At 41.8% G+C, this 21,430-nt stretch overlaps 1 protein-coding gene across 6 annotated transcripts in view; it reads right to left on the bottom strand.

Moving 5' to 3' along the window:
- KALRN (kalirin RhoGEF kinase) overlaps window positions 1-21,430 on the bottom strand; it is a 573,972-nt gene that overhangs the window by 176,477 nt on the left and 376,065 nt on the right. For all 6 annotated transcript variants that reach the window (XM_087818187.1, XM_087818188.1, XM_087818189.1 and 3 more), the window contains exons 24-28: window positions 20,922-20,988; window positions 20,240-20,349; window positions 8,621-8,690; window positions 6,217-6,306; window positions 3,849-3,941 (exon numbers count right to left, since the gene is read on the bottom strand). In XM_087818187.1, coding sequence (XP_087674313.1) covers window positions 3,849-3,941; window positions 6,217-6,306; window positions 8,621-8,690; window positions 20,240-20,349; window positions 20,922-20,988 — 430 coding nt within the window. The remainder of the gene's footprint in view (window positions 1-3,848; window positions 3,942-6,216; window positions 6,307-8,620; window positions 8,691-20,239; window positions 20,350-20,921; window positions 20,989-21,430) is intronic.

Genomic DNA, 21,430 nt, shown 5'->3' with positions numbered 1-21,430 from the left:
TCCCTAAGATTATTTGTATCCTTAAAATTACAGCCATGCTCCATTTAACGATGGGATATGTTCTGAGAAATGCATTAGCAGGCGATTTCACCGTTGTGCAAACATAGAATGTACTTACAGAAACCTAGAAGGTACAGCCTGCTACACACCTAGGCCGTGTGGTATAGCCTACTGTTCCTAAGTTACAAGCCTGTACAGCATGTTAATATACATCCAGCACAAGAGAGAATGCTGCAATCAAGAGATGAGGTAGACATAAAATGTATGAGGCTGCTGCCCATGTAACATGTACACTATTTTACAGCAAACATTTTTTATAGGTTGAAAGAGTGCACTCTAAAATAATAAAAGTACAGAAAATACGCTCGGCCGGTGTGGCTCAGTGGTTGAGCATCGCCCCAGGAACCAAGAGGTCACCAGTTCAATTCCAGATCAGGGTACATGTCCAGGTTTGGGGCTCGATCCCCAGTAGGGGGCATGCGGGAGGCAGCCAATCAATGATGTTTCTCTCATCAATGTTTCTATCTCTCTATCTCTTTCCCTTTCTTTCTCTAAAAATAAATAAAAACATATTTTTAAAAAGTATAGTAAATATATAAACCAATAATAGTCATTTATTATCAAGTATTACGTGCTGTACATAATTGTACATGTTATACTTTCATATGACTGGCAGCACAGTAGGCTTGTTTAAACCAGCATCACCACAACATGTGAGTAACATGTTGTGCTACGAGACGGCTCTGACATCACTAGGCGATGGGAATTTTTTCAGCTCCGTTATAATTTTATAGGACCACTGTCATAAATGCCATCTATAGTTGGTTGAAATGTCATTAGGTAGCACATGACTGTATTGGCAAAGCTTTACACTTAGTAAGACATGTGATTAGTGAGCATCTGGTACAAGATTCCAATCCTTTGTGTTATCCTGGACACACTGCACATGAAGAAGGGAACTTTGAGTATCCACGGAAGAGGTGAACTGCCCAGAGCACATGTTTGGGAGGTAGAAGGAATCAGTCAGTTCTCAGCTCTGTTTTGGCACCGGTCAGTATAATGGCATCACTGTTCAGAAAGTTGCTTTTCTTCTGCCAACTTGAACTTCTCTGATTCCCACCCCTCGCCCTGCTTTTCTCATACTAACCCTCCCAACCCCTGTTTTCATACATAATCAAAGGAACTTCTAGGCAGAAACATAAGAGAGAAATAAGAAATATGCTTCAGTTTACAACAGAAAACACCAATTAGTTGAACCCCCAAAGCAATTTGGCAAGTCCACTAATCACCCAGCAGAGCCAATAAGTTCTCCTCAGATCCTGGCTATAGTTTATGATAAAGAGAAGGCTCCACATTTCATTTACACCCCAAAGGACAGCTGTAGCAGATTTACATAGAGAATATTGAACATTTGAACTGATAAATAGTTTTTACTTTCGTGTAACACCTAAAGTGAGGAACCCCAGAGGATACTGATAATTAAATATCAATTTATTTGGAATAAAACCGACTTTAATGAGAAAATAAATCCCATATTATTTATTTATAGGAACAGCTCAGCAAACTATTTTTCTTTTACTCAGCAGGCACTATGCTACCAGCACATTTAAAAGAGGCCAAAATTATCTTAAGAGTTTTCCCCAATAATTCTACCACTTCTCCACAAATTCCCATGACTTTATTTTTTCCCTTCTCAGTTACCTGCACAGTCACGTCTTCCTAAAACATTCAATGCGGAATGAAGGCCCAGAGCCCACCCCTCCATCTGCCTAAAGCACAACTCAGGGCAGCCCATCCATTCTCCACATCCCTCCCTTGTCCATGTCACAGAATTAATCCTAGGAACCTCAGCCTTATGGGCTTAAAAGGGAGAGGTGAAAAGCCGCCTTTCTCTTAGAGCTGCATCTCAACTGATTTAAGACACTGTCAGTGGAGATGGGTGAGTTGTTTCCCCCTCCCCGCCAATTCCTGAAAAGGCTTGGGATACTTAAATTTAAAAAAATCCCAAAAAACAAAAGTAAATTTAAAGAAATCTTTTGGCATAAGAAAAATCATTCTGTGGGATAGGAAAGGGGAGGATAATTATGCACAGAGCTCTGGGCTAAGGAGAAACTACTGGTGAGCAACCCCAGAACTCAATGCTGACTATCTGCATTGGCAAAGAAGGGCCTAAAGCTCTTGTGATCTAGAGGTAGAAAGCATATCCGTTTTTCAGGAGAGACCCCCCCACCCTGCCAATGCCTCACTCTGAGATCTTATGAGAAATTCTAAGTCTTTATATAAGAAACTCCAAAACACAGAGAGGATGACATCTCCAAAAGCAGTTCTGCCCAAGCAGCTGAGGTGTCCAGCACACGGTTATTCCTCACACTAGCCCTCTGTAAAGGCCGTGGGCACCACGCCACACTGCCATTCTGTCATTTCCACAGAGCCAGAGGGCTTGGGCGCCTGGCAGGAGAAGCCCATAGTCTCTTCCTGGAGACAGGAAGGGGGCTTGAAGAAGGCTGATGGGGAAGGACGGCTCCTGGCCCTGCCCTGACCCAGAGGGCACAGGCTCACTGCTGCCCCCACTCTGCTCACCCCAGAACCACAGGTGCTGAGCCAGGGAGACCCGTGGGCTCGCTCTCTAACGTGACTAGAAACCTAGATTTGAAATTAGACTGCTTTCCAGGTTTAATGAAGCTAGAATATATGAGATTCTGCAGGCATCTCTAAATGTGAGCAAGCCCGGTAGGGCTTGGCTCAGCGGTTGAGCGTGAGGATCTAGGTGATCGGGGTTTGATTCCCAGTCAGGGCACATGCTCGGGTTGCGGGTTAGACAGCTGATCAATAACTCTCTCATCATTGATGTTTCTATCTCTCTCTCCCTCTCCTTTCCTCTCTCTGAAATCAATAAAGATATATTTAATAAATAATAAATAAATAAATAAATAAATTAATTAATTAATTAATTAATTAATTAAGTAAATGTGAGCGAATTTCATTAGATTTTTCTCTGGTACTATACTGCTTACAATATGCCTCTCACTATCCTTTGCATTTGCGGAGCAACCAGCAAAATATTCAAACTTAAGGAAAAGTGCACTTTTACACGTTAAGAATTAGGATAGACCGGGGTTATATAACTGCCTATAACATCAATTTCCCGGGCTTTCTGTGGAGAAATGTCATATGTCAGTGTATCCTTTTCTGAGAAGAACTAGCCCAAATGACTTAGGAGTTTACATGATTTTATTATTTGACTTTTAAAGAAAAGACTTAGGAGGAAATCCCAATCTCTTGATTGGCTCCAGGAGAACCTCTAATACATGGGATCCTATGGATACCGCATGTCACTGTGTTTTAATACTCACTTTTCAACTACTTTCCTTCAGAAACCTCACAGTCTGACAGACAGAGATTAAGGCAATGGCAGTGCCGCCCTGGGCCTCCATGCCCACGCAGACTGGCACTGCGCCTGAGACCCTGACCCCTGATCCTGTCAGAAGCAGGTGCCAGCAGGGGGAACCTGCCCCAGGAGAAAGGGACAGGACAGGCTCTACGTACCAGGCAGTGGCTGGGGTGGCAATCGCTCAGAGAGGTGCAGGGGTGGGTGAGTGTAGGAATAGTCACAACCTGTTCCTGCTCCCATTTCTCCTCTTTCCCTCAGTGAATAAGCCTCTGGAATTTCATGGGATAGGACATGCAGTCCGGAGCCTGCGATGCCAGCATGGGCTCATCTCTGAGGTTCTGCTCAAGGCAGAGGGCATGTCTTCAGGTGGAAGCTCTCCCATCCCTGGACAAAGCTGGGCCTCCCTGGGCCTGGGCAGTCGTGGGGTAGGGGGAGCCACAGAGGGGAGGGGAGGTACCTTCAGGAGCAGCTGGTACTTGGTGATCCTCTGGACGGGCTTAATTAGGTAGGAAGAGATGGAGTTGGCCAGACCGTGCCGCTGCTGTATCTCCTGCAGGATGAAAGGAGCACCGTTAGACACGGGGGCATGCGTATGTGTGTTCTGGGAGGAGGCAGGCGGGGCAAGAAGAGAGGAGAAAAGCAGAGGGTAGGCAGTTATGAGAAACTGCTCTTTGATGGGGAGAGGGGAATAGAAAGAGAAATATGAGAGAAGACAGTGCATATATACACAGAAAGAAAAGGAGAGATGGAGAAAGGGGAGAAACTTTAGGGGAAGAAAGCAGATTTGTGGAACAAATGGAACTTAAGAAATGAAGACAAAGATAGAAAAAGAAAGTGATGAGATAAATGACAGAAGCAGCAGAAGTGGAAGGAAATCAACCCAGAATGGAGGAAATGAAAGGGGGATAAGGGAAGATGAGAACAAAGGGAAGGCAGAGAGTGAGGCTCTGACTTCTACTCTGATGGCGCCCGAGTCTTTATCGGTCTGGGGTCTCCCTCCTAAAGCTGCACAAGGACAGATCTCATTTCTCGTTCCTCCTCTCTCCAGACTTAACACATCCCAGCTTAGACTCTCCACCCGCCCTCTTACCTTGCTCACTGGGACCAATGGTAGGCGCTTCCCTGGTTCTTCAGGGCTGCGGAGCTGGGAACCAGAGTCATTTCCAGCTGCTTTCTCTCTGTGATCCCTGACACCGGGGAGGGCAAGTCTTTGCTGGCCTTTTCCACCAACACTGCCCATGTCATTCATGCCCAGGCTGCGGCCATGGCCTCCACTGCTGTTTGTGGCTCTAGCTCTCACTTTAGTCCACTTTCTATGCTACCTCCAAAATGACCCTCCCACTCCCCAAGTTTGAAGGACTATGAACATTAGAAAAGGCAATATTTTAGTCCCTTCCCTTAAGAACCTTATATTCTAACTAGCTGACAATACTCACACACATGAGATAGAGAAAAAGGGAATGGAGAGTCTCATTGGTTACCACCAGGGAGACTAGAGAAGAGTCCCTGGGTCCAGGAGTGGCTTTACAGAGATAAAGCCTTCAGCTGGGGCTTAGAGGACAGGCAGGGGTGGTGAAGCAGAAAGTTGGAGGAATGGTACTCTACAAAGGGGAAATATATAAAGCAAAATACACAAGAAGTAATTGTTATGTATTTAGATGACAATGAGGACCATGCCTGAAAGGTATAGAGGATGCACACCTGTATTCTAGAAAAAGTGAAACACAGCTAAATAAGCAAGATGCTTTTGGGGCATTGATGAGGTTGAGCTAGAATAAAAACTTAGGATTTGATGGTGAGCTTCTCAATGTAAAGTACCGTAGACATTAAATGGAAGGAAAACATGGTGAAAGCAATATTTCAGAAAGAGAAATTTAAGCCTAATAGCAACGAAGAGGGTGGAGGTTGGGAAATAGAGATGGGAAGACTGATTAGGAGGTTATTGTAAAGGCCTAAGTGTAAACACAGAGTTACCATATGGTCCAGCAATTCCACTCCTGGGTCTACAGGGTGGGGCAAAAGTAGGTTTGCAGTTGCTCATATGGAAAATAGTACAATAATTAATATATAATAACACAAGAATAGGCTGTTTTGAGTGCTCACAACTTTAAACCTACTTTTGCCCCACCCTGTAGACCCAAGAGAAATGAAAACATATGTCCACACAAAAACTTGTACACAATGTTACTGCAGTATTATTAATAATATGGAAAAGGTGGACACAACCCAAATGTCCATCACCTGATGAGTGGAGAAACAGAATGTGATATATCTGTACAATGTGTAGCCAAGGTTGAAACAACTGCATTTGAGTAGTGATTCTCAAACTCGAGTGGGCATGAGAGGCACCTGGAGGGCTCCTTAAAACTCAGATTGTCAGGTGCTAGCCCTGGAGATTCTGATGCAATAGGTCTGGAGGGGAGTCCAAAATATGCATGTCTAACAAGCTCTCAGGTGATGGTGATGTGGCTGGTCTGAGGACCACACGTTGGGAACCCCCCATTTGAGGGAGCTGTATATTAAGTAGAAGAGAAGCATCTTAGTCAACACCTGCAGCAGGATCCTCTACACAGATTTACAGCTAGCTTGGTTTGGAGTTGAGGCTGGAGGCAAACATCCCTTGTCCAAAAGCACAGCACTTGAGATGGGATGGGGTAAAACAAAAGACCAGCGCGGCTTTTGTTTCCCTCCATGCCCTACCCGTGAGAGAGAGGTTTGGGGTGGCCAGTAAAGAAAGGTGAGGAAAAGAGGACAGTAACTCATCCCAGAGCAATGAAGCGTTTCCACGCGCCTCAGTGGCTCAAGAATGGAAAACTACAGCTTACATCAAAGAAGGTGCCTGCGTGCTCCAGGATCAGCTGGTTGGAATCAGGTTTGTTTTTACAGTAGGTGACATACATCTGAAATTTGTCTGCCTAGAAAGAAGAAAGACAATGATAGATAAGCATCCATTCGTTGTTTCCTTCTGTTGACTGTGCCTACAGGGCCCAGTAAGGGCTGTGCAGTTAAACCCTGATACAGTGTGACACAGGACTGTCTGTGACAAATGTTCTGGGCTTATCCGGTCCATGCTCCCCAGACACACTTTGGATGCTTTTCTCCTAACAGCAGGAGAAAGCGCACTTTCATTTTAATACTAGTCATGCTGGAAAGAATTGGCAAAACCAATTCACATATCATGAAGTATCCTGCAGCTGGACAGAATTTATTTAGAGATTATCCCCAATTTGGGATTCCCTACAATCGTGCCTCACGTCTTGAACAATGACAGTGTTTGCTCTGAAAGCAAAAATCAAGGAATGAAAATGAACTATCTCAGAACTAGATCTGCTCTACTCCAAATGTCTACATGGGGGGGGGGGGTAATTTGTAGGGGGTGTCAACTGACTATGCCACCATCTCCAGCTTCTCAGAAGCAATGATGGGGGGACAGGAAAGCAGGGTGACCCTCTGGGACAGGGTCTGAACAATGAGTCCTAACCAGATTGTTACTTTACATCAAGAACCTTATGGCTTGGTGAAAATTCATTTCTTATTTCTCTCAGGACCCTCTGTGGTAGTGCTACACTGGGAAAAGTATGTGTATTTTGGCCACCAGGTACTTTCCCATTTATGAAATGCTGCCTACAGAACATTTGGGATGCCCTCTTCTAAGAAAGCAGCCTGAATATGCATCATATATGTAGCAGGTTTCATTTATGCCAGCACTAAGTGCTTTACATCAAGAGAACCCTATGTGGTGAGTCTCATTACCATTGTCCCCATTTTACAGATGTGAAAACTGTTCAAAAGTGGTGGAGCCCACGGAGGTGGACTTCAGGTGTCTTGGTCATAGCCTTTTAATACGTTACAAATAACTCTTTCTACCATTTACTCCTACACTACATTCATAGGTAAGATTGTAAGACTTAAAGTCATCTTGGGAAAATGCTTGGCAAAATGTGCATATTTTATGCAATCACCAAAGGTTTTCTGAAACCAATTTTTGGGTTTCTGTACCACCTGGGAGGCATTCATCATCCCTAAAGAGATGCTGCTAAATCATACTTATGGTTGATTGTAAGGCAAATCCACAAATTGTATGAAACAGGGTTTTTAAAAAATCCCTTCACTTAATGGTCAATCTTGTTTTCTCCTCTACATTGGCTGTGCAAGGAATCATGAATTGTTTATCAGCATTAACATGATGTGTGCATGTATTTAGAGGTAGAAAATGTATTAGCACAAAATAAGGTAGCAGTCTAAGACTTCTTAGTGCCAGGGAGCAAATGGGAAGGCTCATGAAAAGAAAGCAACACAGGTCCTGAACTGTGGAACTGACTGTGATATATGTCAGTGGACTAGTGGATCTCTCAGCTCATCTGAAATGTTTCCATCTTTAAAACATAAAACACAACCATAGCCCTGCCTATTCTATAGGCTGTTGAGAGCATTAACTCTTGAATCATTAATTCTTGAAACGTAATTCACCCATTTTGAGCAGAAGTTATAACTAGAAAATAATTATTAAATATTAGAACTCCTGACCCTGGAGAAGGATTTCCATGTTCAGTTGCACTTAAGTGTCCTACATGGCCTTCTCTGGAGATCTCTGTACTCAGATCACAAACCATGGCTGAGGATAATGTGATGTGGAGATGGTAATGAAAATAACGTTTCCATTTACATAATTAGAACCTGATACATGCAGCCCATTTACTTGGCCCATGACAATAGCACCTAGAAGAAAGAGCAGATACTCCTCTAGCAGGTCAGAATTGGGATGGATACCCAAGGAGTGCGCTCTTCTCTAGCAAGGAAGAAGATGTAACTAATGGTGTGGTGGCTTGATGTACTCCTAAAATTTTAATTCCCTAATCCTCACCTAGGTAAACAAACAAACAAAACCCTAACAAACCAAAACAAAAATAGTGGGTGGAGCTAGAGTAGTTCTCTATCAAGGATGGTGGTCTTGTTCCAGTCTCCTGATATTTTAGTTTTAGAAAGTGCTTAAAAACCTAACACGGCACTTGGACACAGTGTCTAAGGACTTTTCCCAAAGAGGACTCTGTTCCTCAGGGAGGGGCTGTTCCTCTCAGATCCATTCATGGCCTCCTGCAGTCCCTGGCCCTGTGTTAGAATGTCAGGAGAAATTCTCAGAGCAGGCACCGAACAGTGATGCCATCTGGTACCATCTGCACTCCTGGAAAGCACGGGGCAATGGGAGAAACAGGATTTGGGGTGCGTTACCCAGGTGACAAAGCAGTGTCCCACATCCTCAGGCAGCTGCTCGTACTTCTCCAGCTCTTTGAGGAAGATGCTGCAGGGAGAGAAAGGCTGAGTCAGGCATCTCTGTGCTGCCGCCCCCGCCCCCAGAGGGTGATGCGGAGGCTCACACAACCGCCTAAACCCTCCGTGCTGTACACACGGCTTCTCCACTAAGGGATGACGTGGTCAAGAGCAGTTTTAAATACATTGGGACTAATTTCATTAAAATGCACATTGATTAACTAGAGCTACTTAAAATTATATAGTTTCCCTTAGGGGTTTATACTCCTCAGGCTGAAAATAAGGAAATATTATACTTGTTCTGGCCTTTTATTTTAATAGCAACTACAAACCTATTTTTTATGCAAGTCATCTGAACACATTGTAACATTTTAAAGATATAGATATGAATATCAAAAAGAACAAGTTAGAATCATCTACAATCCCAGAGATAAAGTGGAAAAAATTTTTAATCCTATACAACTTCTAATTCTTGGCCTTCCACCATAGCAAGTATGTGCTAAAAATGATGAGTCAGTGTTTTCTAATGCAGACATCATTAGGGAAAAAAAAAATTAATAGAGAAAAAGTTACAATCCATTTCCAAGTTGAACTGATTTACTACTGAATTATCCACTATTATAGACATCTGTGTCATGGCTTTCTGTGCTAGTAAATAATAAAGAGCTGGCTATACTGACCTCAAATTAATATATTAAACAATTTGTTTGAGCTCAGAGAATATAAACTCTAATAAGCCAACATCATTGGAATGGAATTAGCTTTTTAAAAATCACACGCAGTTTTTCAAATAAATAATTATGAGGCTGTGGTGATACATACTGATAGAAATGAATGATGGTGTAATCTTTACAAAGGACAATTTGACAGTTTCTATCAATATTCTGTCTCTGCAATTTTAATCCTGGAAAACTTCCTAATGTTGGATTCGCATGTGTATAAGGTGATGGATATACACGTATATTCACTGTGGTACTGTTCATAGCAGCAAAAGATGGTCTGCAGGTGACAAAGTAAACTATGGTACATCCACAGAGCTGAATAGTACATAGCTATAAAAACTGACAAAGCTTTCTATGTTTTCAGATGTTAGATCTCCAGGGTGGCTATTAAGTGAAAAGAGAAAAGTATGGAAGAATGTATCTAATATGCTGCCTTTTGTCTAAGTAGGACATACATATTCTTATTTCCAACCCAGAAAACCAGTGGTCAAAGGATAAAATTTCAGTTATACAAGGTAAATTCTGGAGATCTACTATATAACATAGTACCTCTAGCTAACAATACTACATTGTATAATTAAAGTTTGCTAAGATATAGATCTTATGTTAAGTGTTCTCGACTAATAATAATAATAATAGCAATGATAACAGGAGAAAGTTTGGGGAGGTGAGGGATATGTCTATTGCCTTGATGGTTTCATGGATGTATACTTATCCCAAATTCGTCAAGTTGTATAATTTAAATGTGTACAGCCTTTTACGTGTCAATCATACTGCAGTAAAGTGGTTTAAAGAAAAAATTTTTATCATAGGAAATCAGGTGAAGGAATGGGTGAGATAATGGTTGGTAGGACTTCTCAATCTATATTTTATATTTAATTTTGATTTAAAAAATTAATTCAAAAATTAAATAAAATGATATAAAGCAGTTCTGAATTATTCTTCAACTTACCTCTACCATTGAAAAAATTAATTTTATTAATTTGATTTCTTCTACCGGCTCCTACTGCCCAAGCATTTTGACAGTATAATTGCAATTGGTTATGGGTTCTGTGTTCTCTCTTCAACGACACAGAAAGATGGTGGTTTTGGTTTAAAAAATACGTATGTGTAATTTAAAAATATTTGGCAAGTCATATTTGGAAAGCCAAAATGCTAATAATGATTGGCAGGATCATATATATTTTTATCTATCTGCAATTTAAATTTTCTACAATGAATTGGTATTTAGTCATAAGAAAAAGTCACTTAAAAATTTTGGTGACTCCTAGTAGTACCCATTTGATGATAATTACCTTTCCCCTAACATGTGAATTTTAAAGTATCCTGATCTGAATCATGGAATAGGAATAATTATAATGCAATTTGAGCTTTTGAAATACAAATATGCAGAGCTCAAAAGTCAATAATCCTGGAAAATTTCAAAAAATTGCAATTACTACTACTTTTAGAAAAATTGCAGGTGACAAACATATATGTAATACAACTTCCAAAACAGAAAAAGGAAAAAATATTATACAATGCTATAACTGAGGATTAAACCTTTTTCAAGACCAAAAAAGAAACATCCTGTTTATTGCAAAGAAAGGCAATCTGGCTCATTACTGTATATATAATATGTTAATTCTGGAAAATTTCCATAACAATATGTTAAAATATTAATATAATATTAATCTATTTTTAACATATATTTTTACTTTTGGAACGAAATTATAAAAGACTCCTATTATGTGACTCTTTTGCATGAAGAACACTAAATAATATAATGTACAATATCTTCACTAGCAGTTTTTCAGAAGGTGTTAAGAGGTTCTTTACATGGTCATTTCTCATATTGGCCTTCAATATAAATCTCAGTGGAGACAATGAACGGAAATCCAGCTCTGAGCCATGATGGACTGAACAGGGCCTGGGGGTGGGGACTGGAATGACTTAGGAGGTTGGGGAAGAAAACCTGAGGAGCTATTCTAGGGCAAGGGCTGGTGACAGAAAACAAACTGCTTAGAGAAAGGAGAACATAGGAGGCAGAGAGAACTTGGAAGGAGAGAGAGGAGGAAGGGGAGAATCTGGAGGCCCCAGGCACTAGGATAAATGCTTTCAGGAAACCTCCACTTCCCACTCTCAGGAGCTCACTCCAGTCCCCTATACTCCAACTCTCATGGGAGACAGGCGTCTCTCTCCAAGGGCGATCAAATGAACAGTAAAACAACCTGGATTCCATATGGGAGAGAAAATTAGATTTTTGTTGTATTTTTATCATTTTAAATTTTACTTTTGTAAGTCATAGATGTACATGATAAAAAGTAAACCATCCTGTCTGCCTGGCAACTCCTCAGAAGCAACTGTAGTTACTAATTTAAGGTGTAGTCTATGAACTGAATGGGTGTGTTTTTGGCTCTCGTTTTGTTGTTGATATTTTTCTATTTTTAAAAAAATTATTGGGGTAGCATTGGTTAACACAATTATCTAAGTTTCAAGTATACAATTCTATAATATATCATCTGTATATATTTTTGTTTTAGAAGTTGCAAGGATACCCGTAATAAACTCAGGGAGAGTTTTTCTCTTTCCTTGACTTATGACCCAATGTCAGTGGTCTGGTTACTTATGATTAATTTTAAACAAACAGTAGTAATTATAACCACAGAATTGGCAATTAATCTAGATGCTGAAAACAGTGCTAGCAATTTTATTAAAAATCTGTTATTTAAATAGAGCAATACCCTGACTTTTTGTGATAGCAGTTATCAAAAACCTATGGGAGGGTGCTCAAACCCCCAAAAACAAAAGCATTAAATGCATCGAATTAAATGCATAGAGTATTATTTCTATAATTAATGCCTTTCTGGAAAATGAAGGTTTTAACAGCAACCATCACTAGTTCACCCTTCTACTGATCCCACGTCTCACTTTCCTTTCCTCCCACAACCAAGCACGAGTTAAATAACCAGAGTTCACACTTAGTTCCAGTTGTGAAGGATCTTCCAAAGCTTCACTCTCTTATCTTTAAATAACGCCCTGGTGGGGTTGTTGTGAGAATTTAATAAATCCACATAAAGAACTCAACCCAGTGCCTGACATACAGTAGGCACTAAATAAACATTAGTTCATCAGGATAAGTGCTTCCCAGTCTTAATACAACCATACTCTCTTTGACAAACATACGTATCTCACACTCTCCCCCACTCAGAGACACATTTAGGGAGCTCTCCCTGTTCAAAAATCTGTAGTAGCTTACCTTCCCCTAAACCATATCCTGGGAAAATCTTGATTGGGTCTTAGTGCAAAAATTGGATTCCAAAATTGTATATCATTTAAGTTTGGGAAATTAATGCAAAAATTACATTCCAAGGCCACACATCCAAAATTTATAAAATTTAAATTTTGGAAATGCGGGGTAAGATGGTTTCTCTACTGCATGACTTCCACAATCCTATAATACGACTAGGCACATTATAAGTCTCTGAAGTGATATCGTGTGCAGTGCTTCCCAAACTTCTCTGAGTGGAACACGTTTGGAGAGAGTATCAGACTCTGTCTCAAGGAACACTCTTGAAAACTGGTTAGTGGTCCCCACACCTGGCTGTGCACTGCCACCTGGGGGTAGGATCTGAGTATCTGCACTGTTTAGAAAGCTGGCTGGGGAATCCTAATGCATCTAGCCCATAGACCAGCATTTGAAGGTGACTAAGAGATTCCAGTGTGCTTCCACTTGGCAGGTCCTACATTGACTCTATGTGACTGAATTTTTAAATAAAAAAGTTAAGAACTAAAGAAACTGTCTTGTGCTGGGCATATGATTTCAAAACTCTGAGTAAGATATTCACTACAGTCTCAAGGCACTTGTTGCAGGCAAGTGGTGCTATTAAACTCTATCTTGCTTTTTAAATTTGAAGCTTATGAAGATGACAGATTATGTAAGTCTCATCAATATCATTCCACCTACTTCAAATAGACATGATAAGTTTAAATGAAAGCCCAGGAGGTCAGAACTCTATCAATGATGGAATATTCCATCTCATCTGTTATGGCAATATCTTGGTCCTCACCATTTCAATTATTATATGTAATAAATCGTGAAAGAAGGAGCAAAGTTTAAGTGTTTGTGCGAATGTCTGCGGTTCTTTCAGAAATGAATACAACTTTTAAAGAAATGTAAAGATCTGAGCAATGTCATTGCCCTATGAAGTCATTACAATGCAGTGTATTATGCAGTCGCTTCATGAGGAAGATGCTTCCCTTTGGCTTTGTGCAGACTCCCAGAAGATGAAACCTCAAACACTTATTGACAGAAAAGCTTTCTGAGGCTTATCATTAGCACCATGGAGACAGCACCATTTCAAAGGTACCCTGAGCCATTCTGATTTTGTTCTCTCCAAAGATAAATTTGGCTGATAGTCTCAGTGCTTCTAGAGAAGTTGCGTCCCTCTCTGAGGGACTCACAACGTGGTCCGGCAGCCAGACCTTGACATCAAGGGTGCAGCCTGCATGAGTATATTTGATGACGTTATGTATGCATGTGCATGTGTGTGTGTGCATGTGCGTGTGTGAGCGTGTGTTGGAATGCCCGAGGCGGGAAGAAGAGGAAGGCGAGGCCATGGCATGGTGGGGAAAAGAAGAACAAGGAGGATACATAAGGCTGGAGGCTGGGCGGGGAGAAAGGCATCGGGCTCGCCTAGACGCAGGGAGTGCTGCCTCCTATCAAAGCAGGCTGGGTTCCTGCTTTCACACACATAGGGATCATTTCTAAAAAACCCCTCAGCCACCAGACAGATTCAGAGCCTAGCCTGTAAGAGGCTCTGGATCACAGGGGCTAGGACAGCTGGTTAGCATACTGGAGCAGCTACGAAACTATCAGAGTCACGTGCACAGGGGAAGGTGTGGGACTACGTATGCAAGAGCTTCAGCGCAGTTCCATCACCAGGGCCGGGCCATGAGAATCTCCTGGCTCTGCCCCTTCCCTGCACACCAGGAAGCTCGGCCTAGGTTATAGATGAAGGGGAAAGGCGTGCAGGGCTGGACTCCTGCTCCCCCTATTGCCCACCCTCAGCCTCCACCCTCAAGCAGCAGTTTACCTGGATGCACTGCTACCTGTTGAATAGGTTTTGCTAATATTTTCCAATTTTGTTTAACTTGTGTGATCAGATGAATCAAGAAGTGTTTGCATAGATATAGAACAAGTTTAATGTTAAAATAAAATACAGAAATTAACCTCACATTTAATGTTATACATATCCATTAATGTGCTGTTTAGCAACTAGGCATGGCTGCTAAGCAGTCAGTGCGTGCAACTAATATCAACATTACTTGAAACGTCCAAATCTATGTTTAGACCTTGTCTTGCCTTGTGTATTCCCCCAATATCCAAAACCATACCAATGTTGACAGGTACAGAAAAATCACACAGCAACGCAACCACAGCTCCATTCCTCTACAGCCTTTCTGATGGGTTGTGTACAGCCTGCAGTTATCCCTCAAGTGTGGGTTTAGTGCCGTGAGAAATCACAGCAGGTCTCCCCTCTCCTCTTTCCTTGACATGTGGATACTCAGAAAATGACAGTGTGATGTCATGGGCGTTAGAAAGACCTGTGTTCTTTGGCTGTGCTACTGATTGGTTTGGGAAGGTCACAAACCTGTATAAGCTCCAGTTTCTATAAAACAAGGGAGTAGAAAAGAACGAGATTATCTCTAAAGGCTTTTCCCCAGGCTTTTATATTCTGTTATTCTATGATTTTCTGTAAATGAGATAAAACTAATACCAAAGGCATCTGGAGGGGAGAAGCAGCACAGAAAACATAGAATATGCGTATTTTAGCAGGGAGAGTGTGTGTTGGGAAGGTGGAGAGGCAGGGAGGAGCAGCAGCAGCCTGCGGTGCAACCCTGCTGACGCTGTGGCTGCAAGTCCTGTGTCTCAGCACCTGGTGGAGTCAGCTCCTTGCCTTGTGGCTATAGATTGACCCACAGTGTTTCAAGGCGTTGTAAAATCAATATAATGGGGGTGGGGGTGGGGAGTGTAAATCAGCATTCAAAAAGGAGGAGGAAAAGGGTGAGGAGAGGGAGGGGAGAACAGAATCTAGCCTAAAATATCAGCACACATCACACACAGTGATTCCCTATCATATATATCGGGACATAATGTATAATCATTTTCTTTGGCTCATGTCAGAAATGTTAGAAAAGTATCTTGCTGATTCTCCTGCCTGCAATACGATGGTAGCCCCAGGGAGGGCTAGGCCTTTATCCATCTCTCCCTTCCTCTGCCCCTAAACACGGCCTCTACAACTTCCTTCCTTCCCTCCACCTGCCCATCTATCTACTTACCTATCTCCTGCACCCATTACACCACCCTCTCCTCTCCCCCTCCCTGTCTCTCCTTCCCCCGTTATCCACGCACTGCACTTCTCCTGATCTGGGCATTTAATCCCACTTTCCCACCTCACCTGGTCTCTCTCCTCCCTTCCTTTGTGCCCCCTCCCTCAATTTCTAATTCTCACTACGTCCACCCAGCACCTCTCCTTTCCTCTGCCTCAATCTCACAGACACAGACACAGACATGACAGGACACAGTCTAGCTGGGAGCTGACAGCCGGACCTCTCCCTACACGGACCCATGGTTGAGACTCACCCACAGACTCCTGCCATTGTCTCTGTGGCCTCCCTGCTACACTTCCCCACTCTCCTCCCTTGGGGGGCTTTGTTCTAACTTTCCCCCCTAATTGAGGGAGCCATCTCTGCTGCAAATGTCCTCTTATTTAAATCCCACCTTAATGCCCTCTCCTCAGTAAACCTTTCAGTTAGTCCCACTGAGGCTATTTTCTTTGCTCCTTTGAACTGCATTTGTACTCACCTCCATCCTTAAAACAGGTACCTAACTAATTCCTGGAACTCAGAGGGCAGGGGCCGGGCTTGACTCATCACAGGTACCAGCTCCATCTCCAAACCAGCATGGGGCTGGCCCAAGAAGGAACTCAAGGAAGATGATGAAAATGTGGGGCCCGCCTTTCCTTTTCCATGTCTTCACCCCTTGCTGCACACCATCCTCTGCTCCTGGCTGACCCTGTCCACCTGCTACCCTAGTATGACCCTGTCCTGGCCAATGTTCCCAGCTCAGTCCCACGTTGCTCCAGCCCTGTTCCCTCAGCCATGGGCCTGTGACTGCCAGGCTGGGAGTCCAGGTCTGGAGGGAGGGAGTGTGCAGGAGAAATATCTAGCCTGGGTAATTGGTTTCCCCACTTGCTTTTCCAAGTCTTGTTGAAAATGGACTTAAGTCAGAAAATTAATGGAGGGTGCAGGACCTGGATGACATACTATGGAAGAAATGAACTGAAGTGTTCCTCAGATGTGGGGATCCACACGAAAGCTGGTTAGGTATGAATCAAACCGACCGGATTTGGCAGTCCCAGTGGTGGTCTGTGGAGTGGGGGGTGGGGAGAGAGCACTGAGCTGGGAGACCAAACCCCTGGAATCTATGCCTAATCTTTAAGGGGCAGGGGCACACATTGGACAAATCACTGGCTCCTCTCTGAGTCTCAGTGTCTTTATTTGAAATGGAGATGGTTGTACTCGATAGTGAAAAAGACCTTCTGAGCCTGACAGCAGAGATTTTATAAAAATGTTATATGGCAGTATTTCCAAATGACCAAAAAGGAAAAAGTAGATTTCAGATTTCAGTGAAGGTAATAAATATTTTAAATGAACAGTTGTCCTCACCAAAGCTGAAAATCTAGTAATCAAGGCAAACAAAATAAATTATTTTCCCGAATTATAAGCTGTAAGTTAGCCAAAGTGGGGAGACTGCATTAACACAGCCATCACTGTTTGGGGATGCACTTATGGAATATACTGTCATATCCGAATGCTCCTGGAATGCTTGGCAATGAGCAAAAGAACTCGATCTAGTTCTTGTGTAGATAAGTTTCATGATGTTTATGTTCAGTTCTGTAGAAAAGTGATGTAGGGTAAAAGAGCGGAGAGTAAAAACAAGTATCATTCCATTTGAAACTCCAATTTGTATTAAAACCACTACTTGTATGTATTAAATTCTAGACAATGTTATGGTGAAGGCCTGGGGTGGGGTGGGGTGGGGTGGGAACTGGGTAGAGGGGGACAATGGGGGGAAAAAGGGGGGACATCTGTAATACTCTCAACAATAAAGATAAAAAATTACACATGTTAAATCATTCTTCTGCATAGAAATTTTGGTGCTGGGGAATTTCTCCATTCAATACTTACATAGACAAAGGTCCTTGAGAAAGATGTACACACACGCATGCACACAACTAACCTTGGTTGTAATTTTTCAAAGTGACACCATTTAAAAGGATCAATACCATATCACCCTAGGTCTAAGTACTAATTTCCTAGTGACTCAGCTAATTGGGTTATCCAGGCAATGCCAATCTCAATCCCTCTGCCTCTCTAACCCTCCACCTCCCAATCTTCCTCCCTCCTTCCCTCCCTGTTTCTCTGGAGTATAGGCAGAAAACCTGAGCTATGCACTAGAAATGAGAGGATTATGTTTCTGTTAGATTACAATTAATTGTAACTTTGGAAAGGTGCAAGCAATTGGGGTTTTAAAAACCCTTAGAAATTCTCATTAAAAAGTGACCATTTCAGAAAATGATTCCTGAAGAGCAAACAGGTGTCTGGACCATTGTATGGTCCTCCCAATAAGAAGCTCCCAGGAAACTCCCGCATTCAGAGAGTCAATCATCTTGCTGGTCTAGAACGTTCTGGTAGTGATAGGGGGAAATCATACCTAATGGTTTTCTCTATCTTGAGACTTTCATAAACAAAAGACTGAATTATGACTTGAAGAACATTAGCCATAAGTCTGCAAATTGTAATTCTATCTTTTGCCCATCCATTCATCTGGCAAATATTTACTTAGTTTCCTGCATGCCAGGTATTGGGGTTATGCAGTGAAAGACGTGGTCTCCTATGGAAGTTCACAGTTCCTGCATTTTTGAAGTTGGGCTAATTGCCATTTTATCCCTTATTTATTAGAGATTGTAGAAGTTTTATGCTTTCTCCATTATTCATCATTTGTATGGCATAAGTAGGAAGCATACATTATGAGTAAAGTCTTAGCCCCCCAGATCCTGTATGAAATTAACACATGGCTTGATTTTCTTAGATGTTCCTTTAAATTGTGGATAATTCAAAACTTTTTTTTTTTTTTTTTTGGTGGATAGCTTTCTAAATGCATCACAGAGTTCCTTGCTTTTTAATGCAGAATACTAGTGGCTCAGGGTTATTACTAATGTCGATTATTATGCTATCCTGTGAGACCATGGCTGTGCTAAGCTCTGTGATGGGATTAGAATCATTTGTACCAATGATGAATGGCCTGTGACCACTCTGATTTTTTGGTTCTTTTGCCTATTTTTACTGCAGTTTGTCTTCTTTCCTGTCAGGTTTCACTTTATGCTGCTGGTATCAAACTACGTGCTCAAGTTCTTGATTCTTACTTGGTTCTTTGGAAATTGCTTGAACTTCCAAACAATCTAACCGAGAGGTAAAGTGATTCTATGAAAAGGTAGGACTTTATCTTGTGGTAGCTCTTTCGGTTGCTCAGAGGCTGGTTTTTATTTTCTTCTTGTTTCTTCGTAATGTCATAAATAGGTAACATTTGCTTGGTAGCTGTGTTCTTGATCACTGAATTTATTCCTCTACAGTATGCAGCATTCTATATGGTTTAACTTCACTTTTTTTAAGGGTTTCTTAGAACTATACTTTGTAACTGGTAGGTAGACATTCAGCTATTTAAAAAACAACCAAACTGCTTACCATGGTTTAATAGGGTAATATTGTAAAACCAGCTAAGGGGCATGGCTGTGTTAGATATTTTGTTATAACTGATCAATTTTAAAATGAATATATTTTCCCTTTATACACTGATGTGGAAAAAGCAGGGCTCACAGGAAGCGTACCTTGTGATCTCTAGATTTTTGCACTTTGACAGTCAAATTGGTAAGAATATGAGGAAAGTGAGACTTGTTAACTAAATTCCAGAGATCATCAATCAGAAAAGTAAAGTAACATGACTTACTGCTTACCAGTCCCACTCTTCTCAGATATCCTGGGGGAGATGGGATAATGCTGAGCTGGGCTCAGATGACAGAATTTGGAATCAAGGATCAAAAATGGCTTTATTAGGGTCTTATGAAATAGGCATGAAAAGAGACAATTTCTAAGTCAAAAAATGTGTTCTATCAGGTATTTTGATTATCTGTCTATCATCTATCTATCATCTATCTATCTATCTATCTATCTATCTATCTATCTATCTATCTATCTATCATCTATTATCTATCTATCTATCATCTTCATCATCATCATCATCATCATCATCATCTTTTCTACATTGTTGTTTTGGTTGAGATGATGGGTGGTTGGGAGGAAATATTTAGGTTGAATGGGAACTTCAATGGAATTTGAAACCTAAGACTCACAAGGTAGAACAGTTGGCCTCAAGTGAATTCTAATGTCAGGATGTCCCACGGTTTTAATGAGGAAAAGCTACTTTCATTTCGTCAAAGCCAGGTTATCATTCTGATTGGGTACAAAGATGTTGCCAGTTAGGTCTCTAAGGAGAACACTGCTGAACACTTCACTCTCCTCCTAGAGCTTACTGTTTACATAATCTGACAAGGTTATGTAAACAGTAATTTTGGACAATTGTGGAGAAATATGGGTGAGGGAGAAAGAAGTCTGACAGCACTGACTTGGAAAATTTAACAGATAACAATTTTCTAGGCAGGGTTTTCCAAGCAGATTTGATCGACATGTTGGGAAGCCCTGTTGTTGGGTATGTGTGGCCCTAAGTGTGCTCCTTGGAAACCCTCCACCAACCTACTTGTTATGAAAGTCGTAGATCTCCTGGATGTTGCCAAAGATGATGTGCTCTTTATTAAGGATCCCAGGGGGAATCTCCTCCACACCACTGGTCATTTCCCACAGGTAGGTCTACAAGACAGCAAGAGTTTCATCACCGCCAAGAACTGTCACATGACATATAGATGAAATAAACAGCCCTTCCCACTGTGGTACAAGACTCAGACCAGCAACGCATGCAGAGTATAAAAGTGAGATGGTAAATAAGCAGGACGGAAAGAAAGAAAACCGGAGTTCCATTAGCTTGAATGGTTGCCAGGGAAACACATCCTGACCTCCAGCAAGAGGACAAACTCCACACTATTCTTTATTAAATGTGTACACGTCTGAGTGTGGGTCGAGGGGAGGAGGCAGATTTTCAGACTCAAGTTCATTGACTGTGCCATGGTTTTTATTTTGAACTCAAGGGTCTTATATACTTTTTTGCTGGGTCTAGCTCAAGTCTGAGGAAAGTTTCTTTTCAAAAGTACTTTAAACTCCCATGCAATTACTACTGACTCCGGTAGAAAGATTTCCTCCCGTTGGCTTTTTATTCATGAAGCTCTAGGGGAAGACAAAGAGCACTGAGCTCCTCTCAAGAACCTGGCGCTGTCAAGGATGCCATTTTTCTCATACACTGTGAACTGATTTCCGCCAAGACTTACCTCTAAGCACTCGTGTAAGTCCCTTACATAAGCCTTCTCTGTCTGAAGCAGCTCAGCCATTATGAATCTAGAAGGAAACACACGGCGTTTAGTTGGTTAGAGATATAATACCTCTCTTCCTTCAAGCTTCACTTCCCCACCCCAGCATTTATGACATTATTGGGTGTCCTATTTTTCTACTTTACCAAGATAGGTCTCTTCCTTTCTTCACAACTCCTTGCCTCTGAGTATTATGTGAGTCCCTCATTTGCTCTGTATCCCTTTGGCAGGTTTGTGCTCAGCTACTTCCATATTCTCTCTCCCTTTTCCCTCCCAGTTCTTCCACATTGTGATTCCATGCTCACATGTATGTGTGCTCAATTACACATGTGCACAAGTGTGCAGCACCCTGCATATTCATTCTCATCAACTAGATAGCCTCAATCTCAGCTTCCTATGTTTCTCTAATAGCTCCCAGAGGGTGATTTCTGTTTAGTAGGGTTGTTGACTTACACCAGAACAATTCACAG

This window comes from Miniopterus natalensis, chromosome 6 (genome assembly GCF_054644295.1).
Source record: "Miniopterus natalensis isolate mMinNat1 chromosome 6, mMinNat1.hap1, whole genome shotgun sequence".
NCBI classification, from domain to species: domain Eukaryota; kingdom Metazoa; phylum Chordata; class Mammalia; order Chiroptera; family Miniopteridae; genus Miniopterus; species Miniopterus natalensis.
The sequence above is the reverse complement of the archived record's forward strand: the minus strand, read 5'-3'. Positions and strand labels throughout refer to the sequence as shown.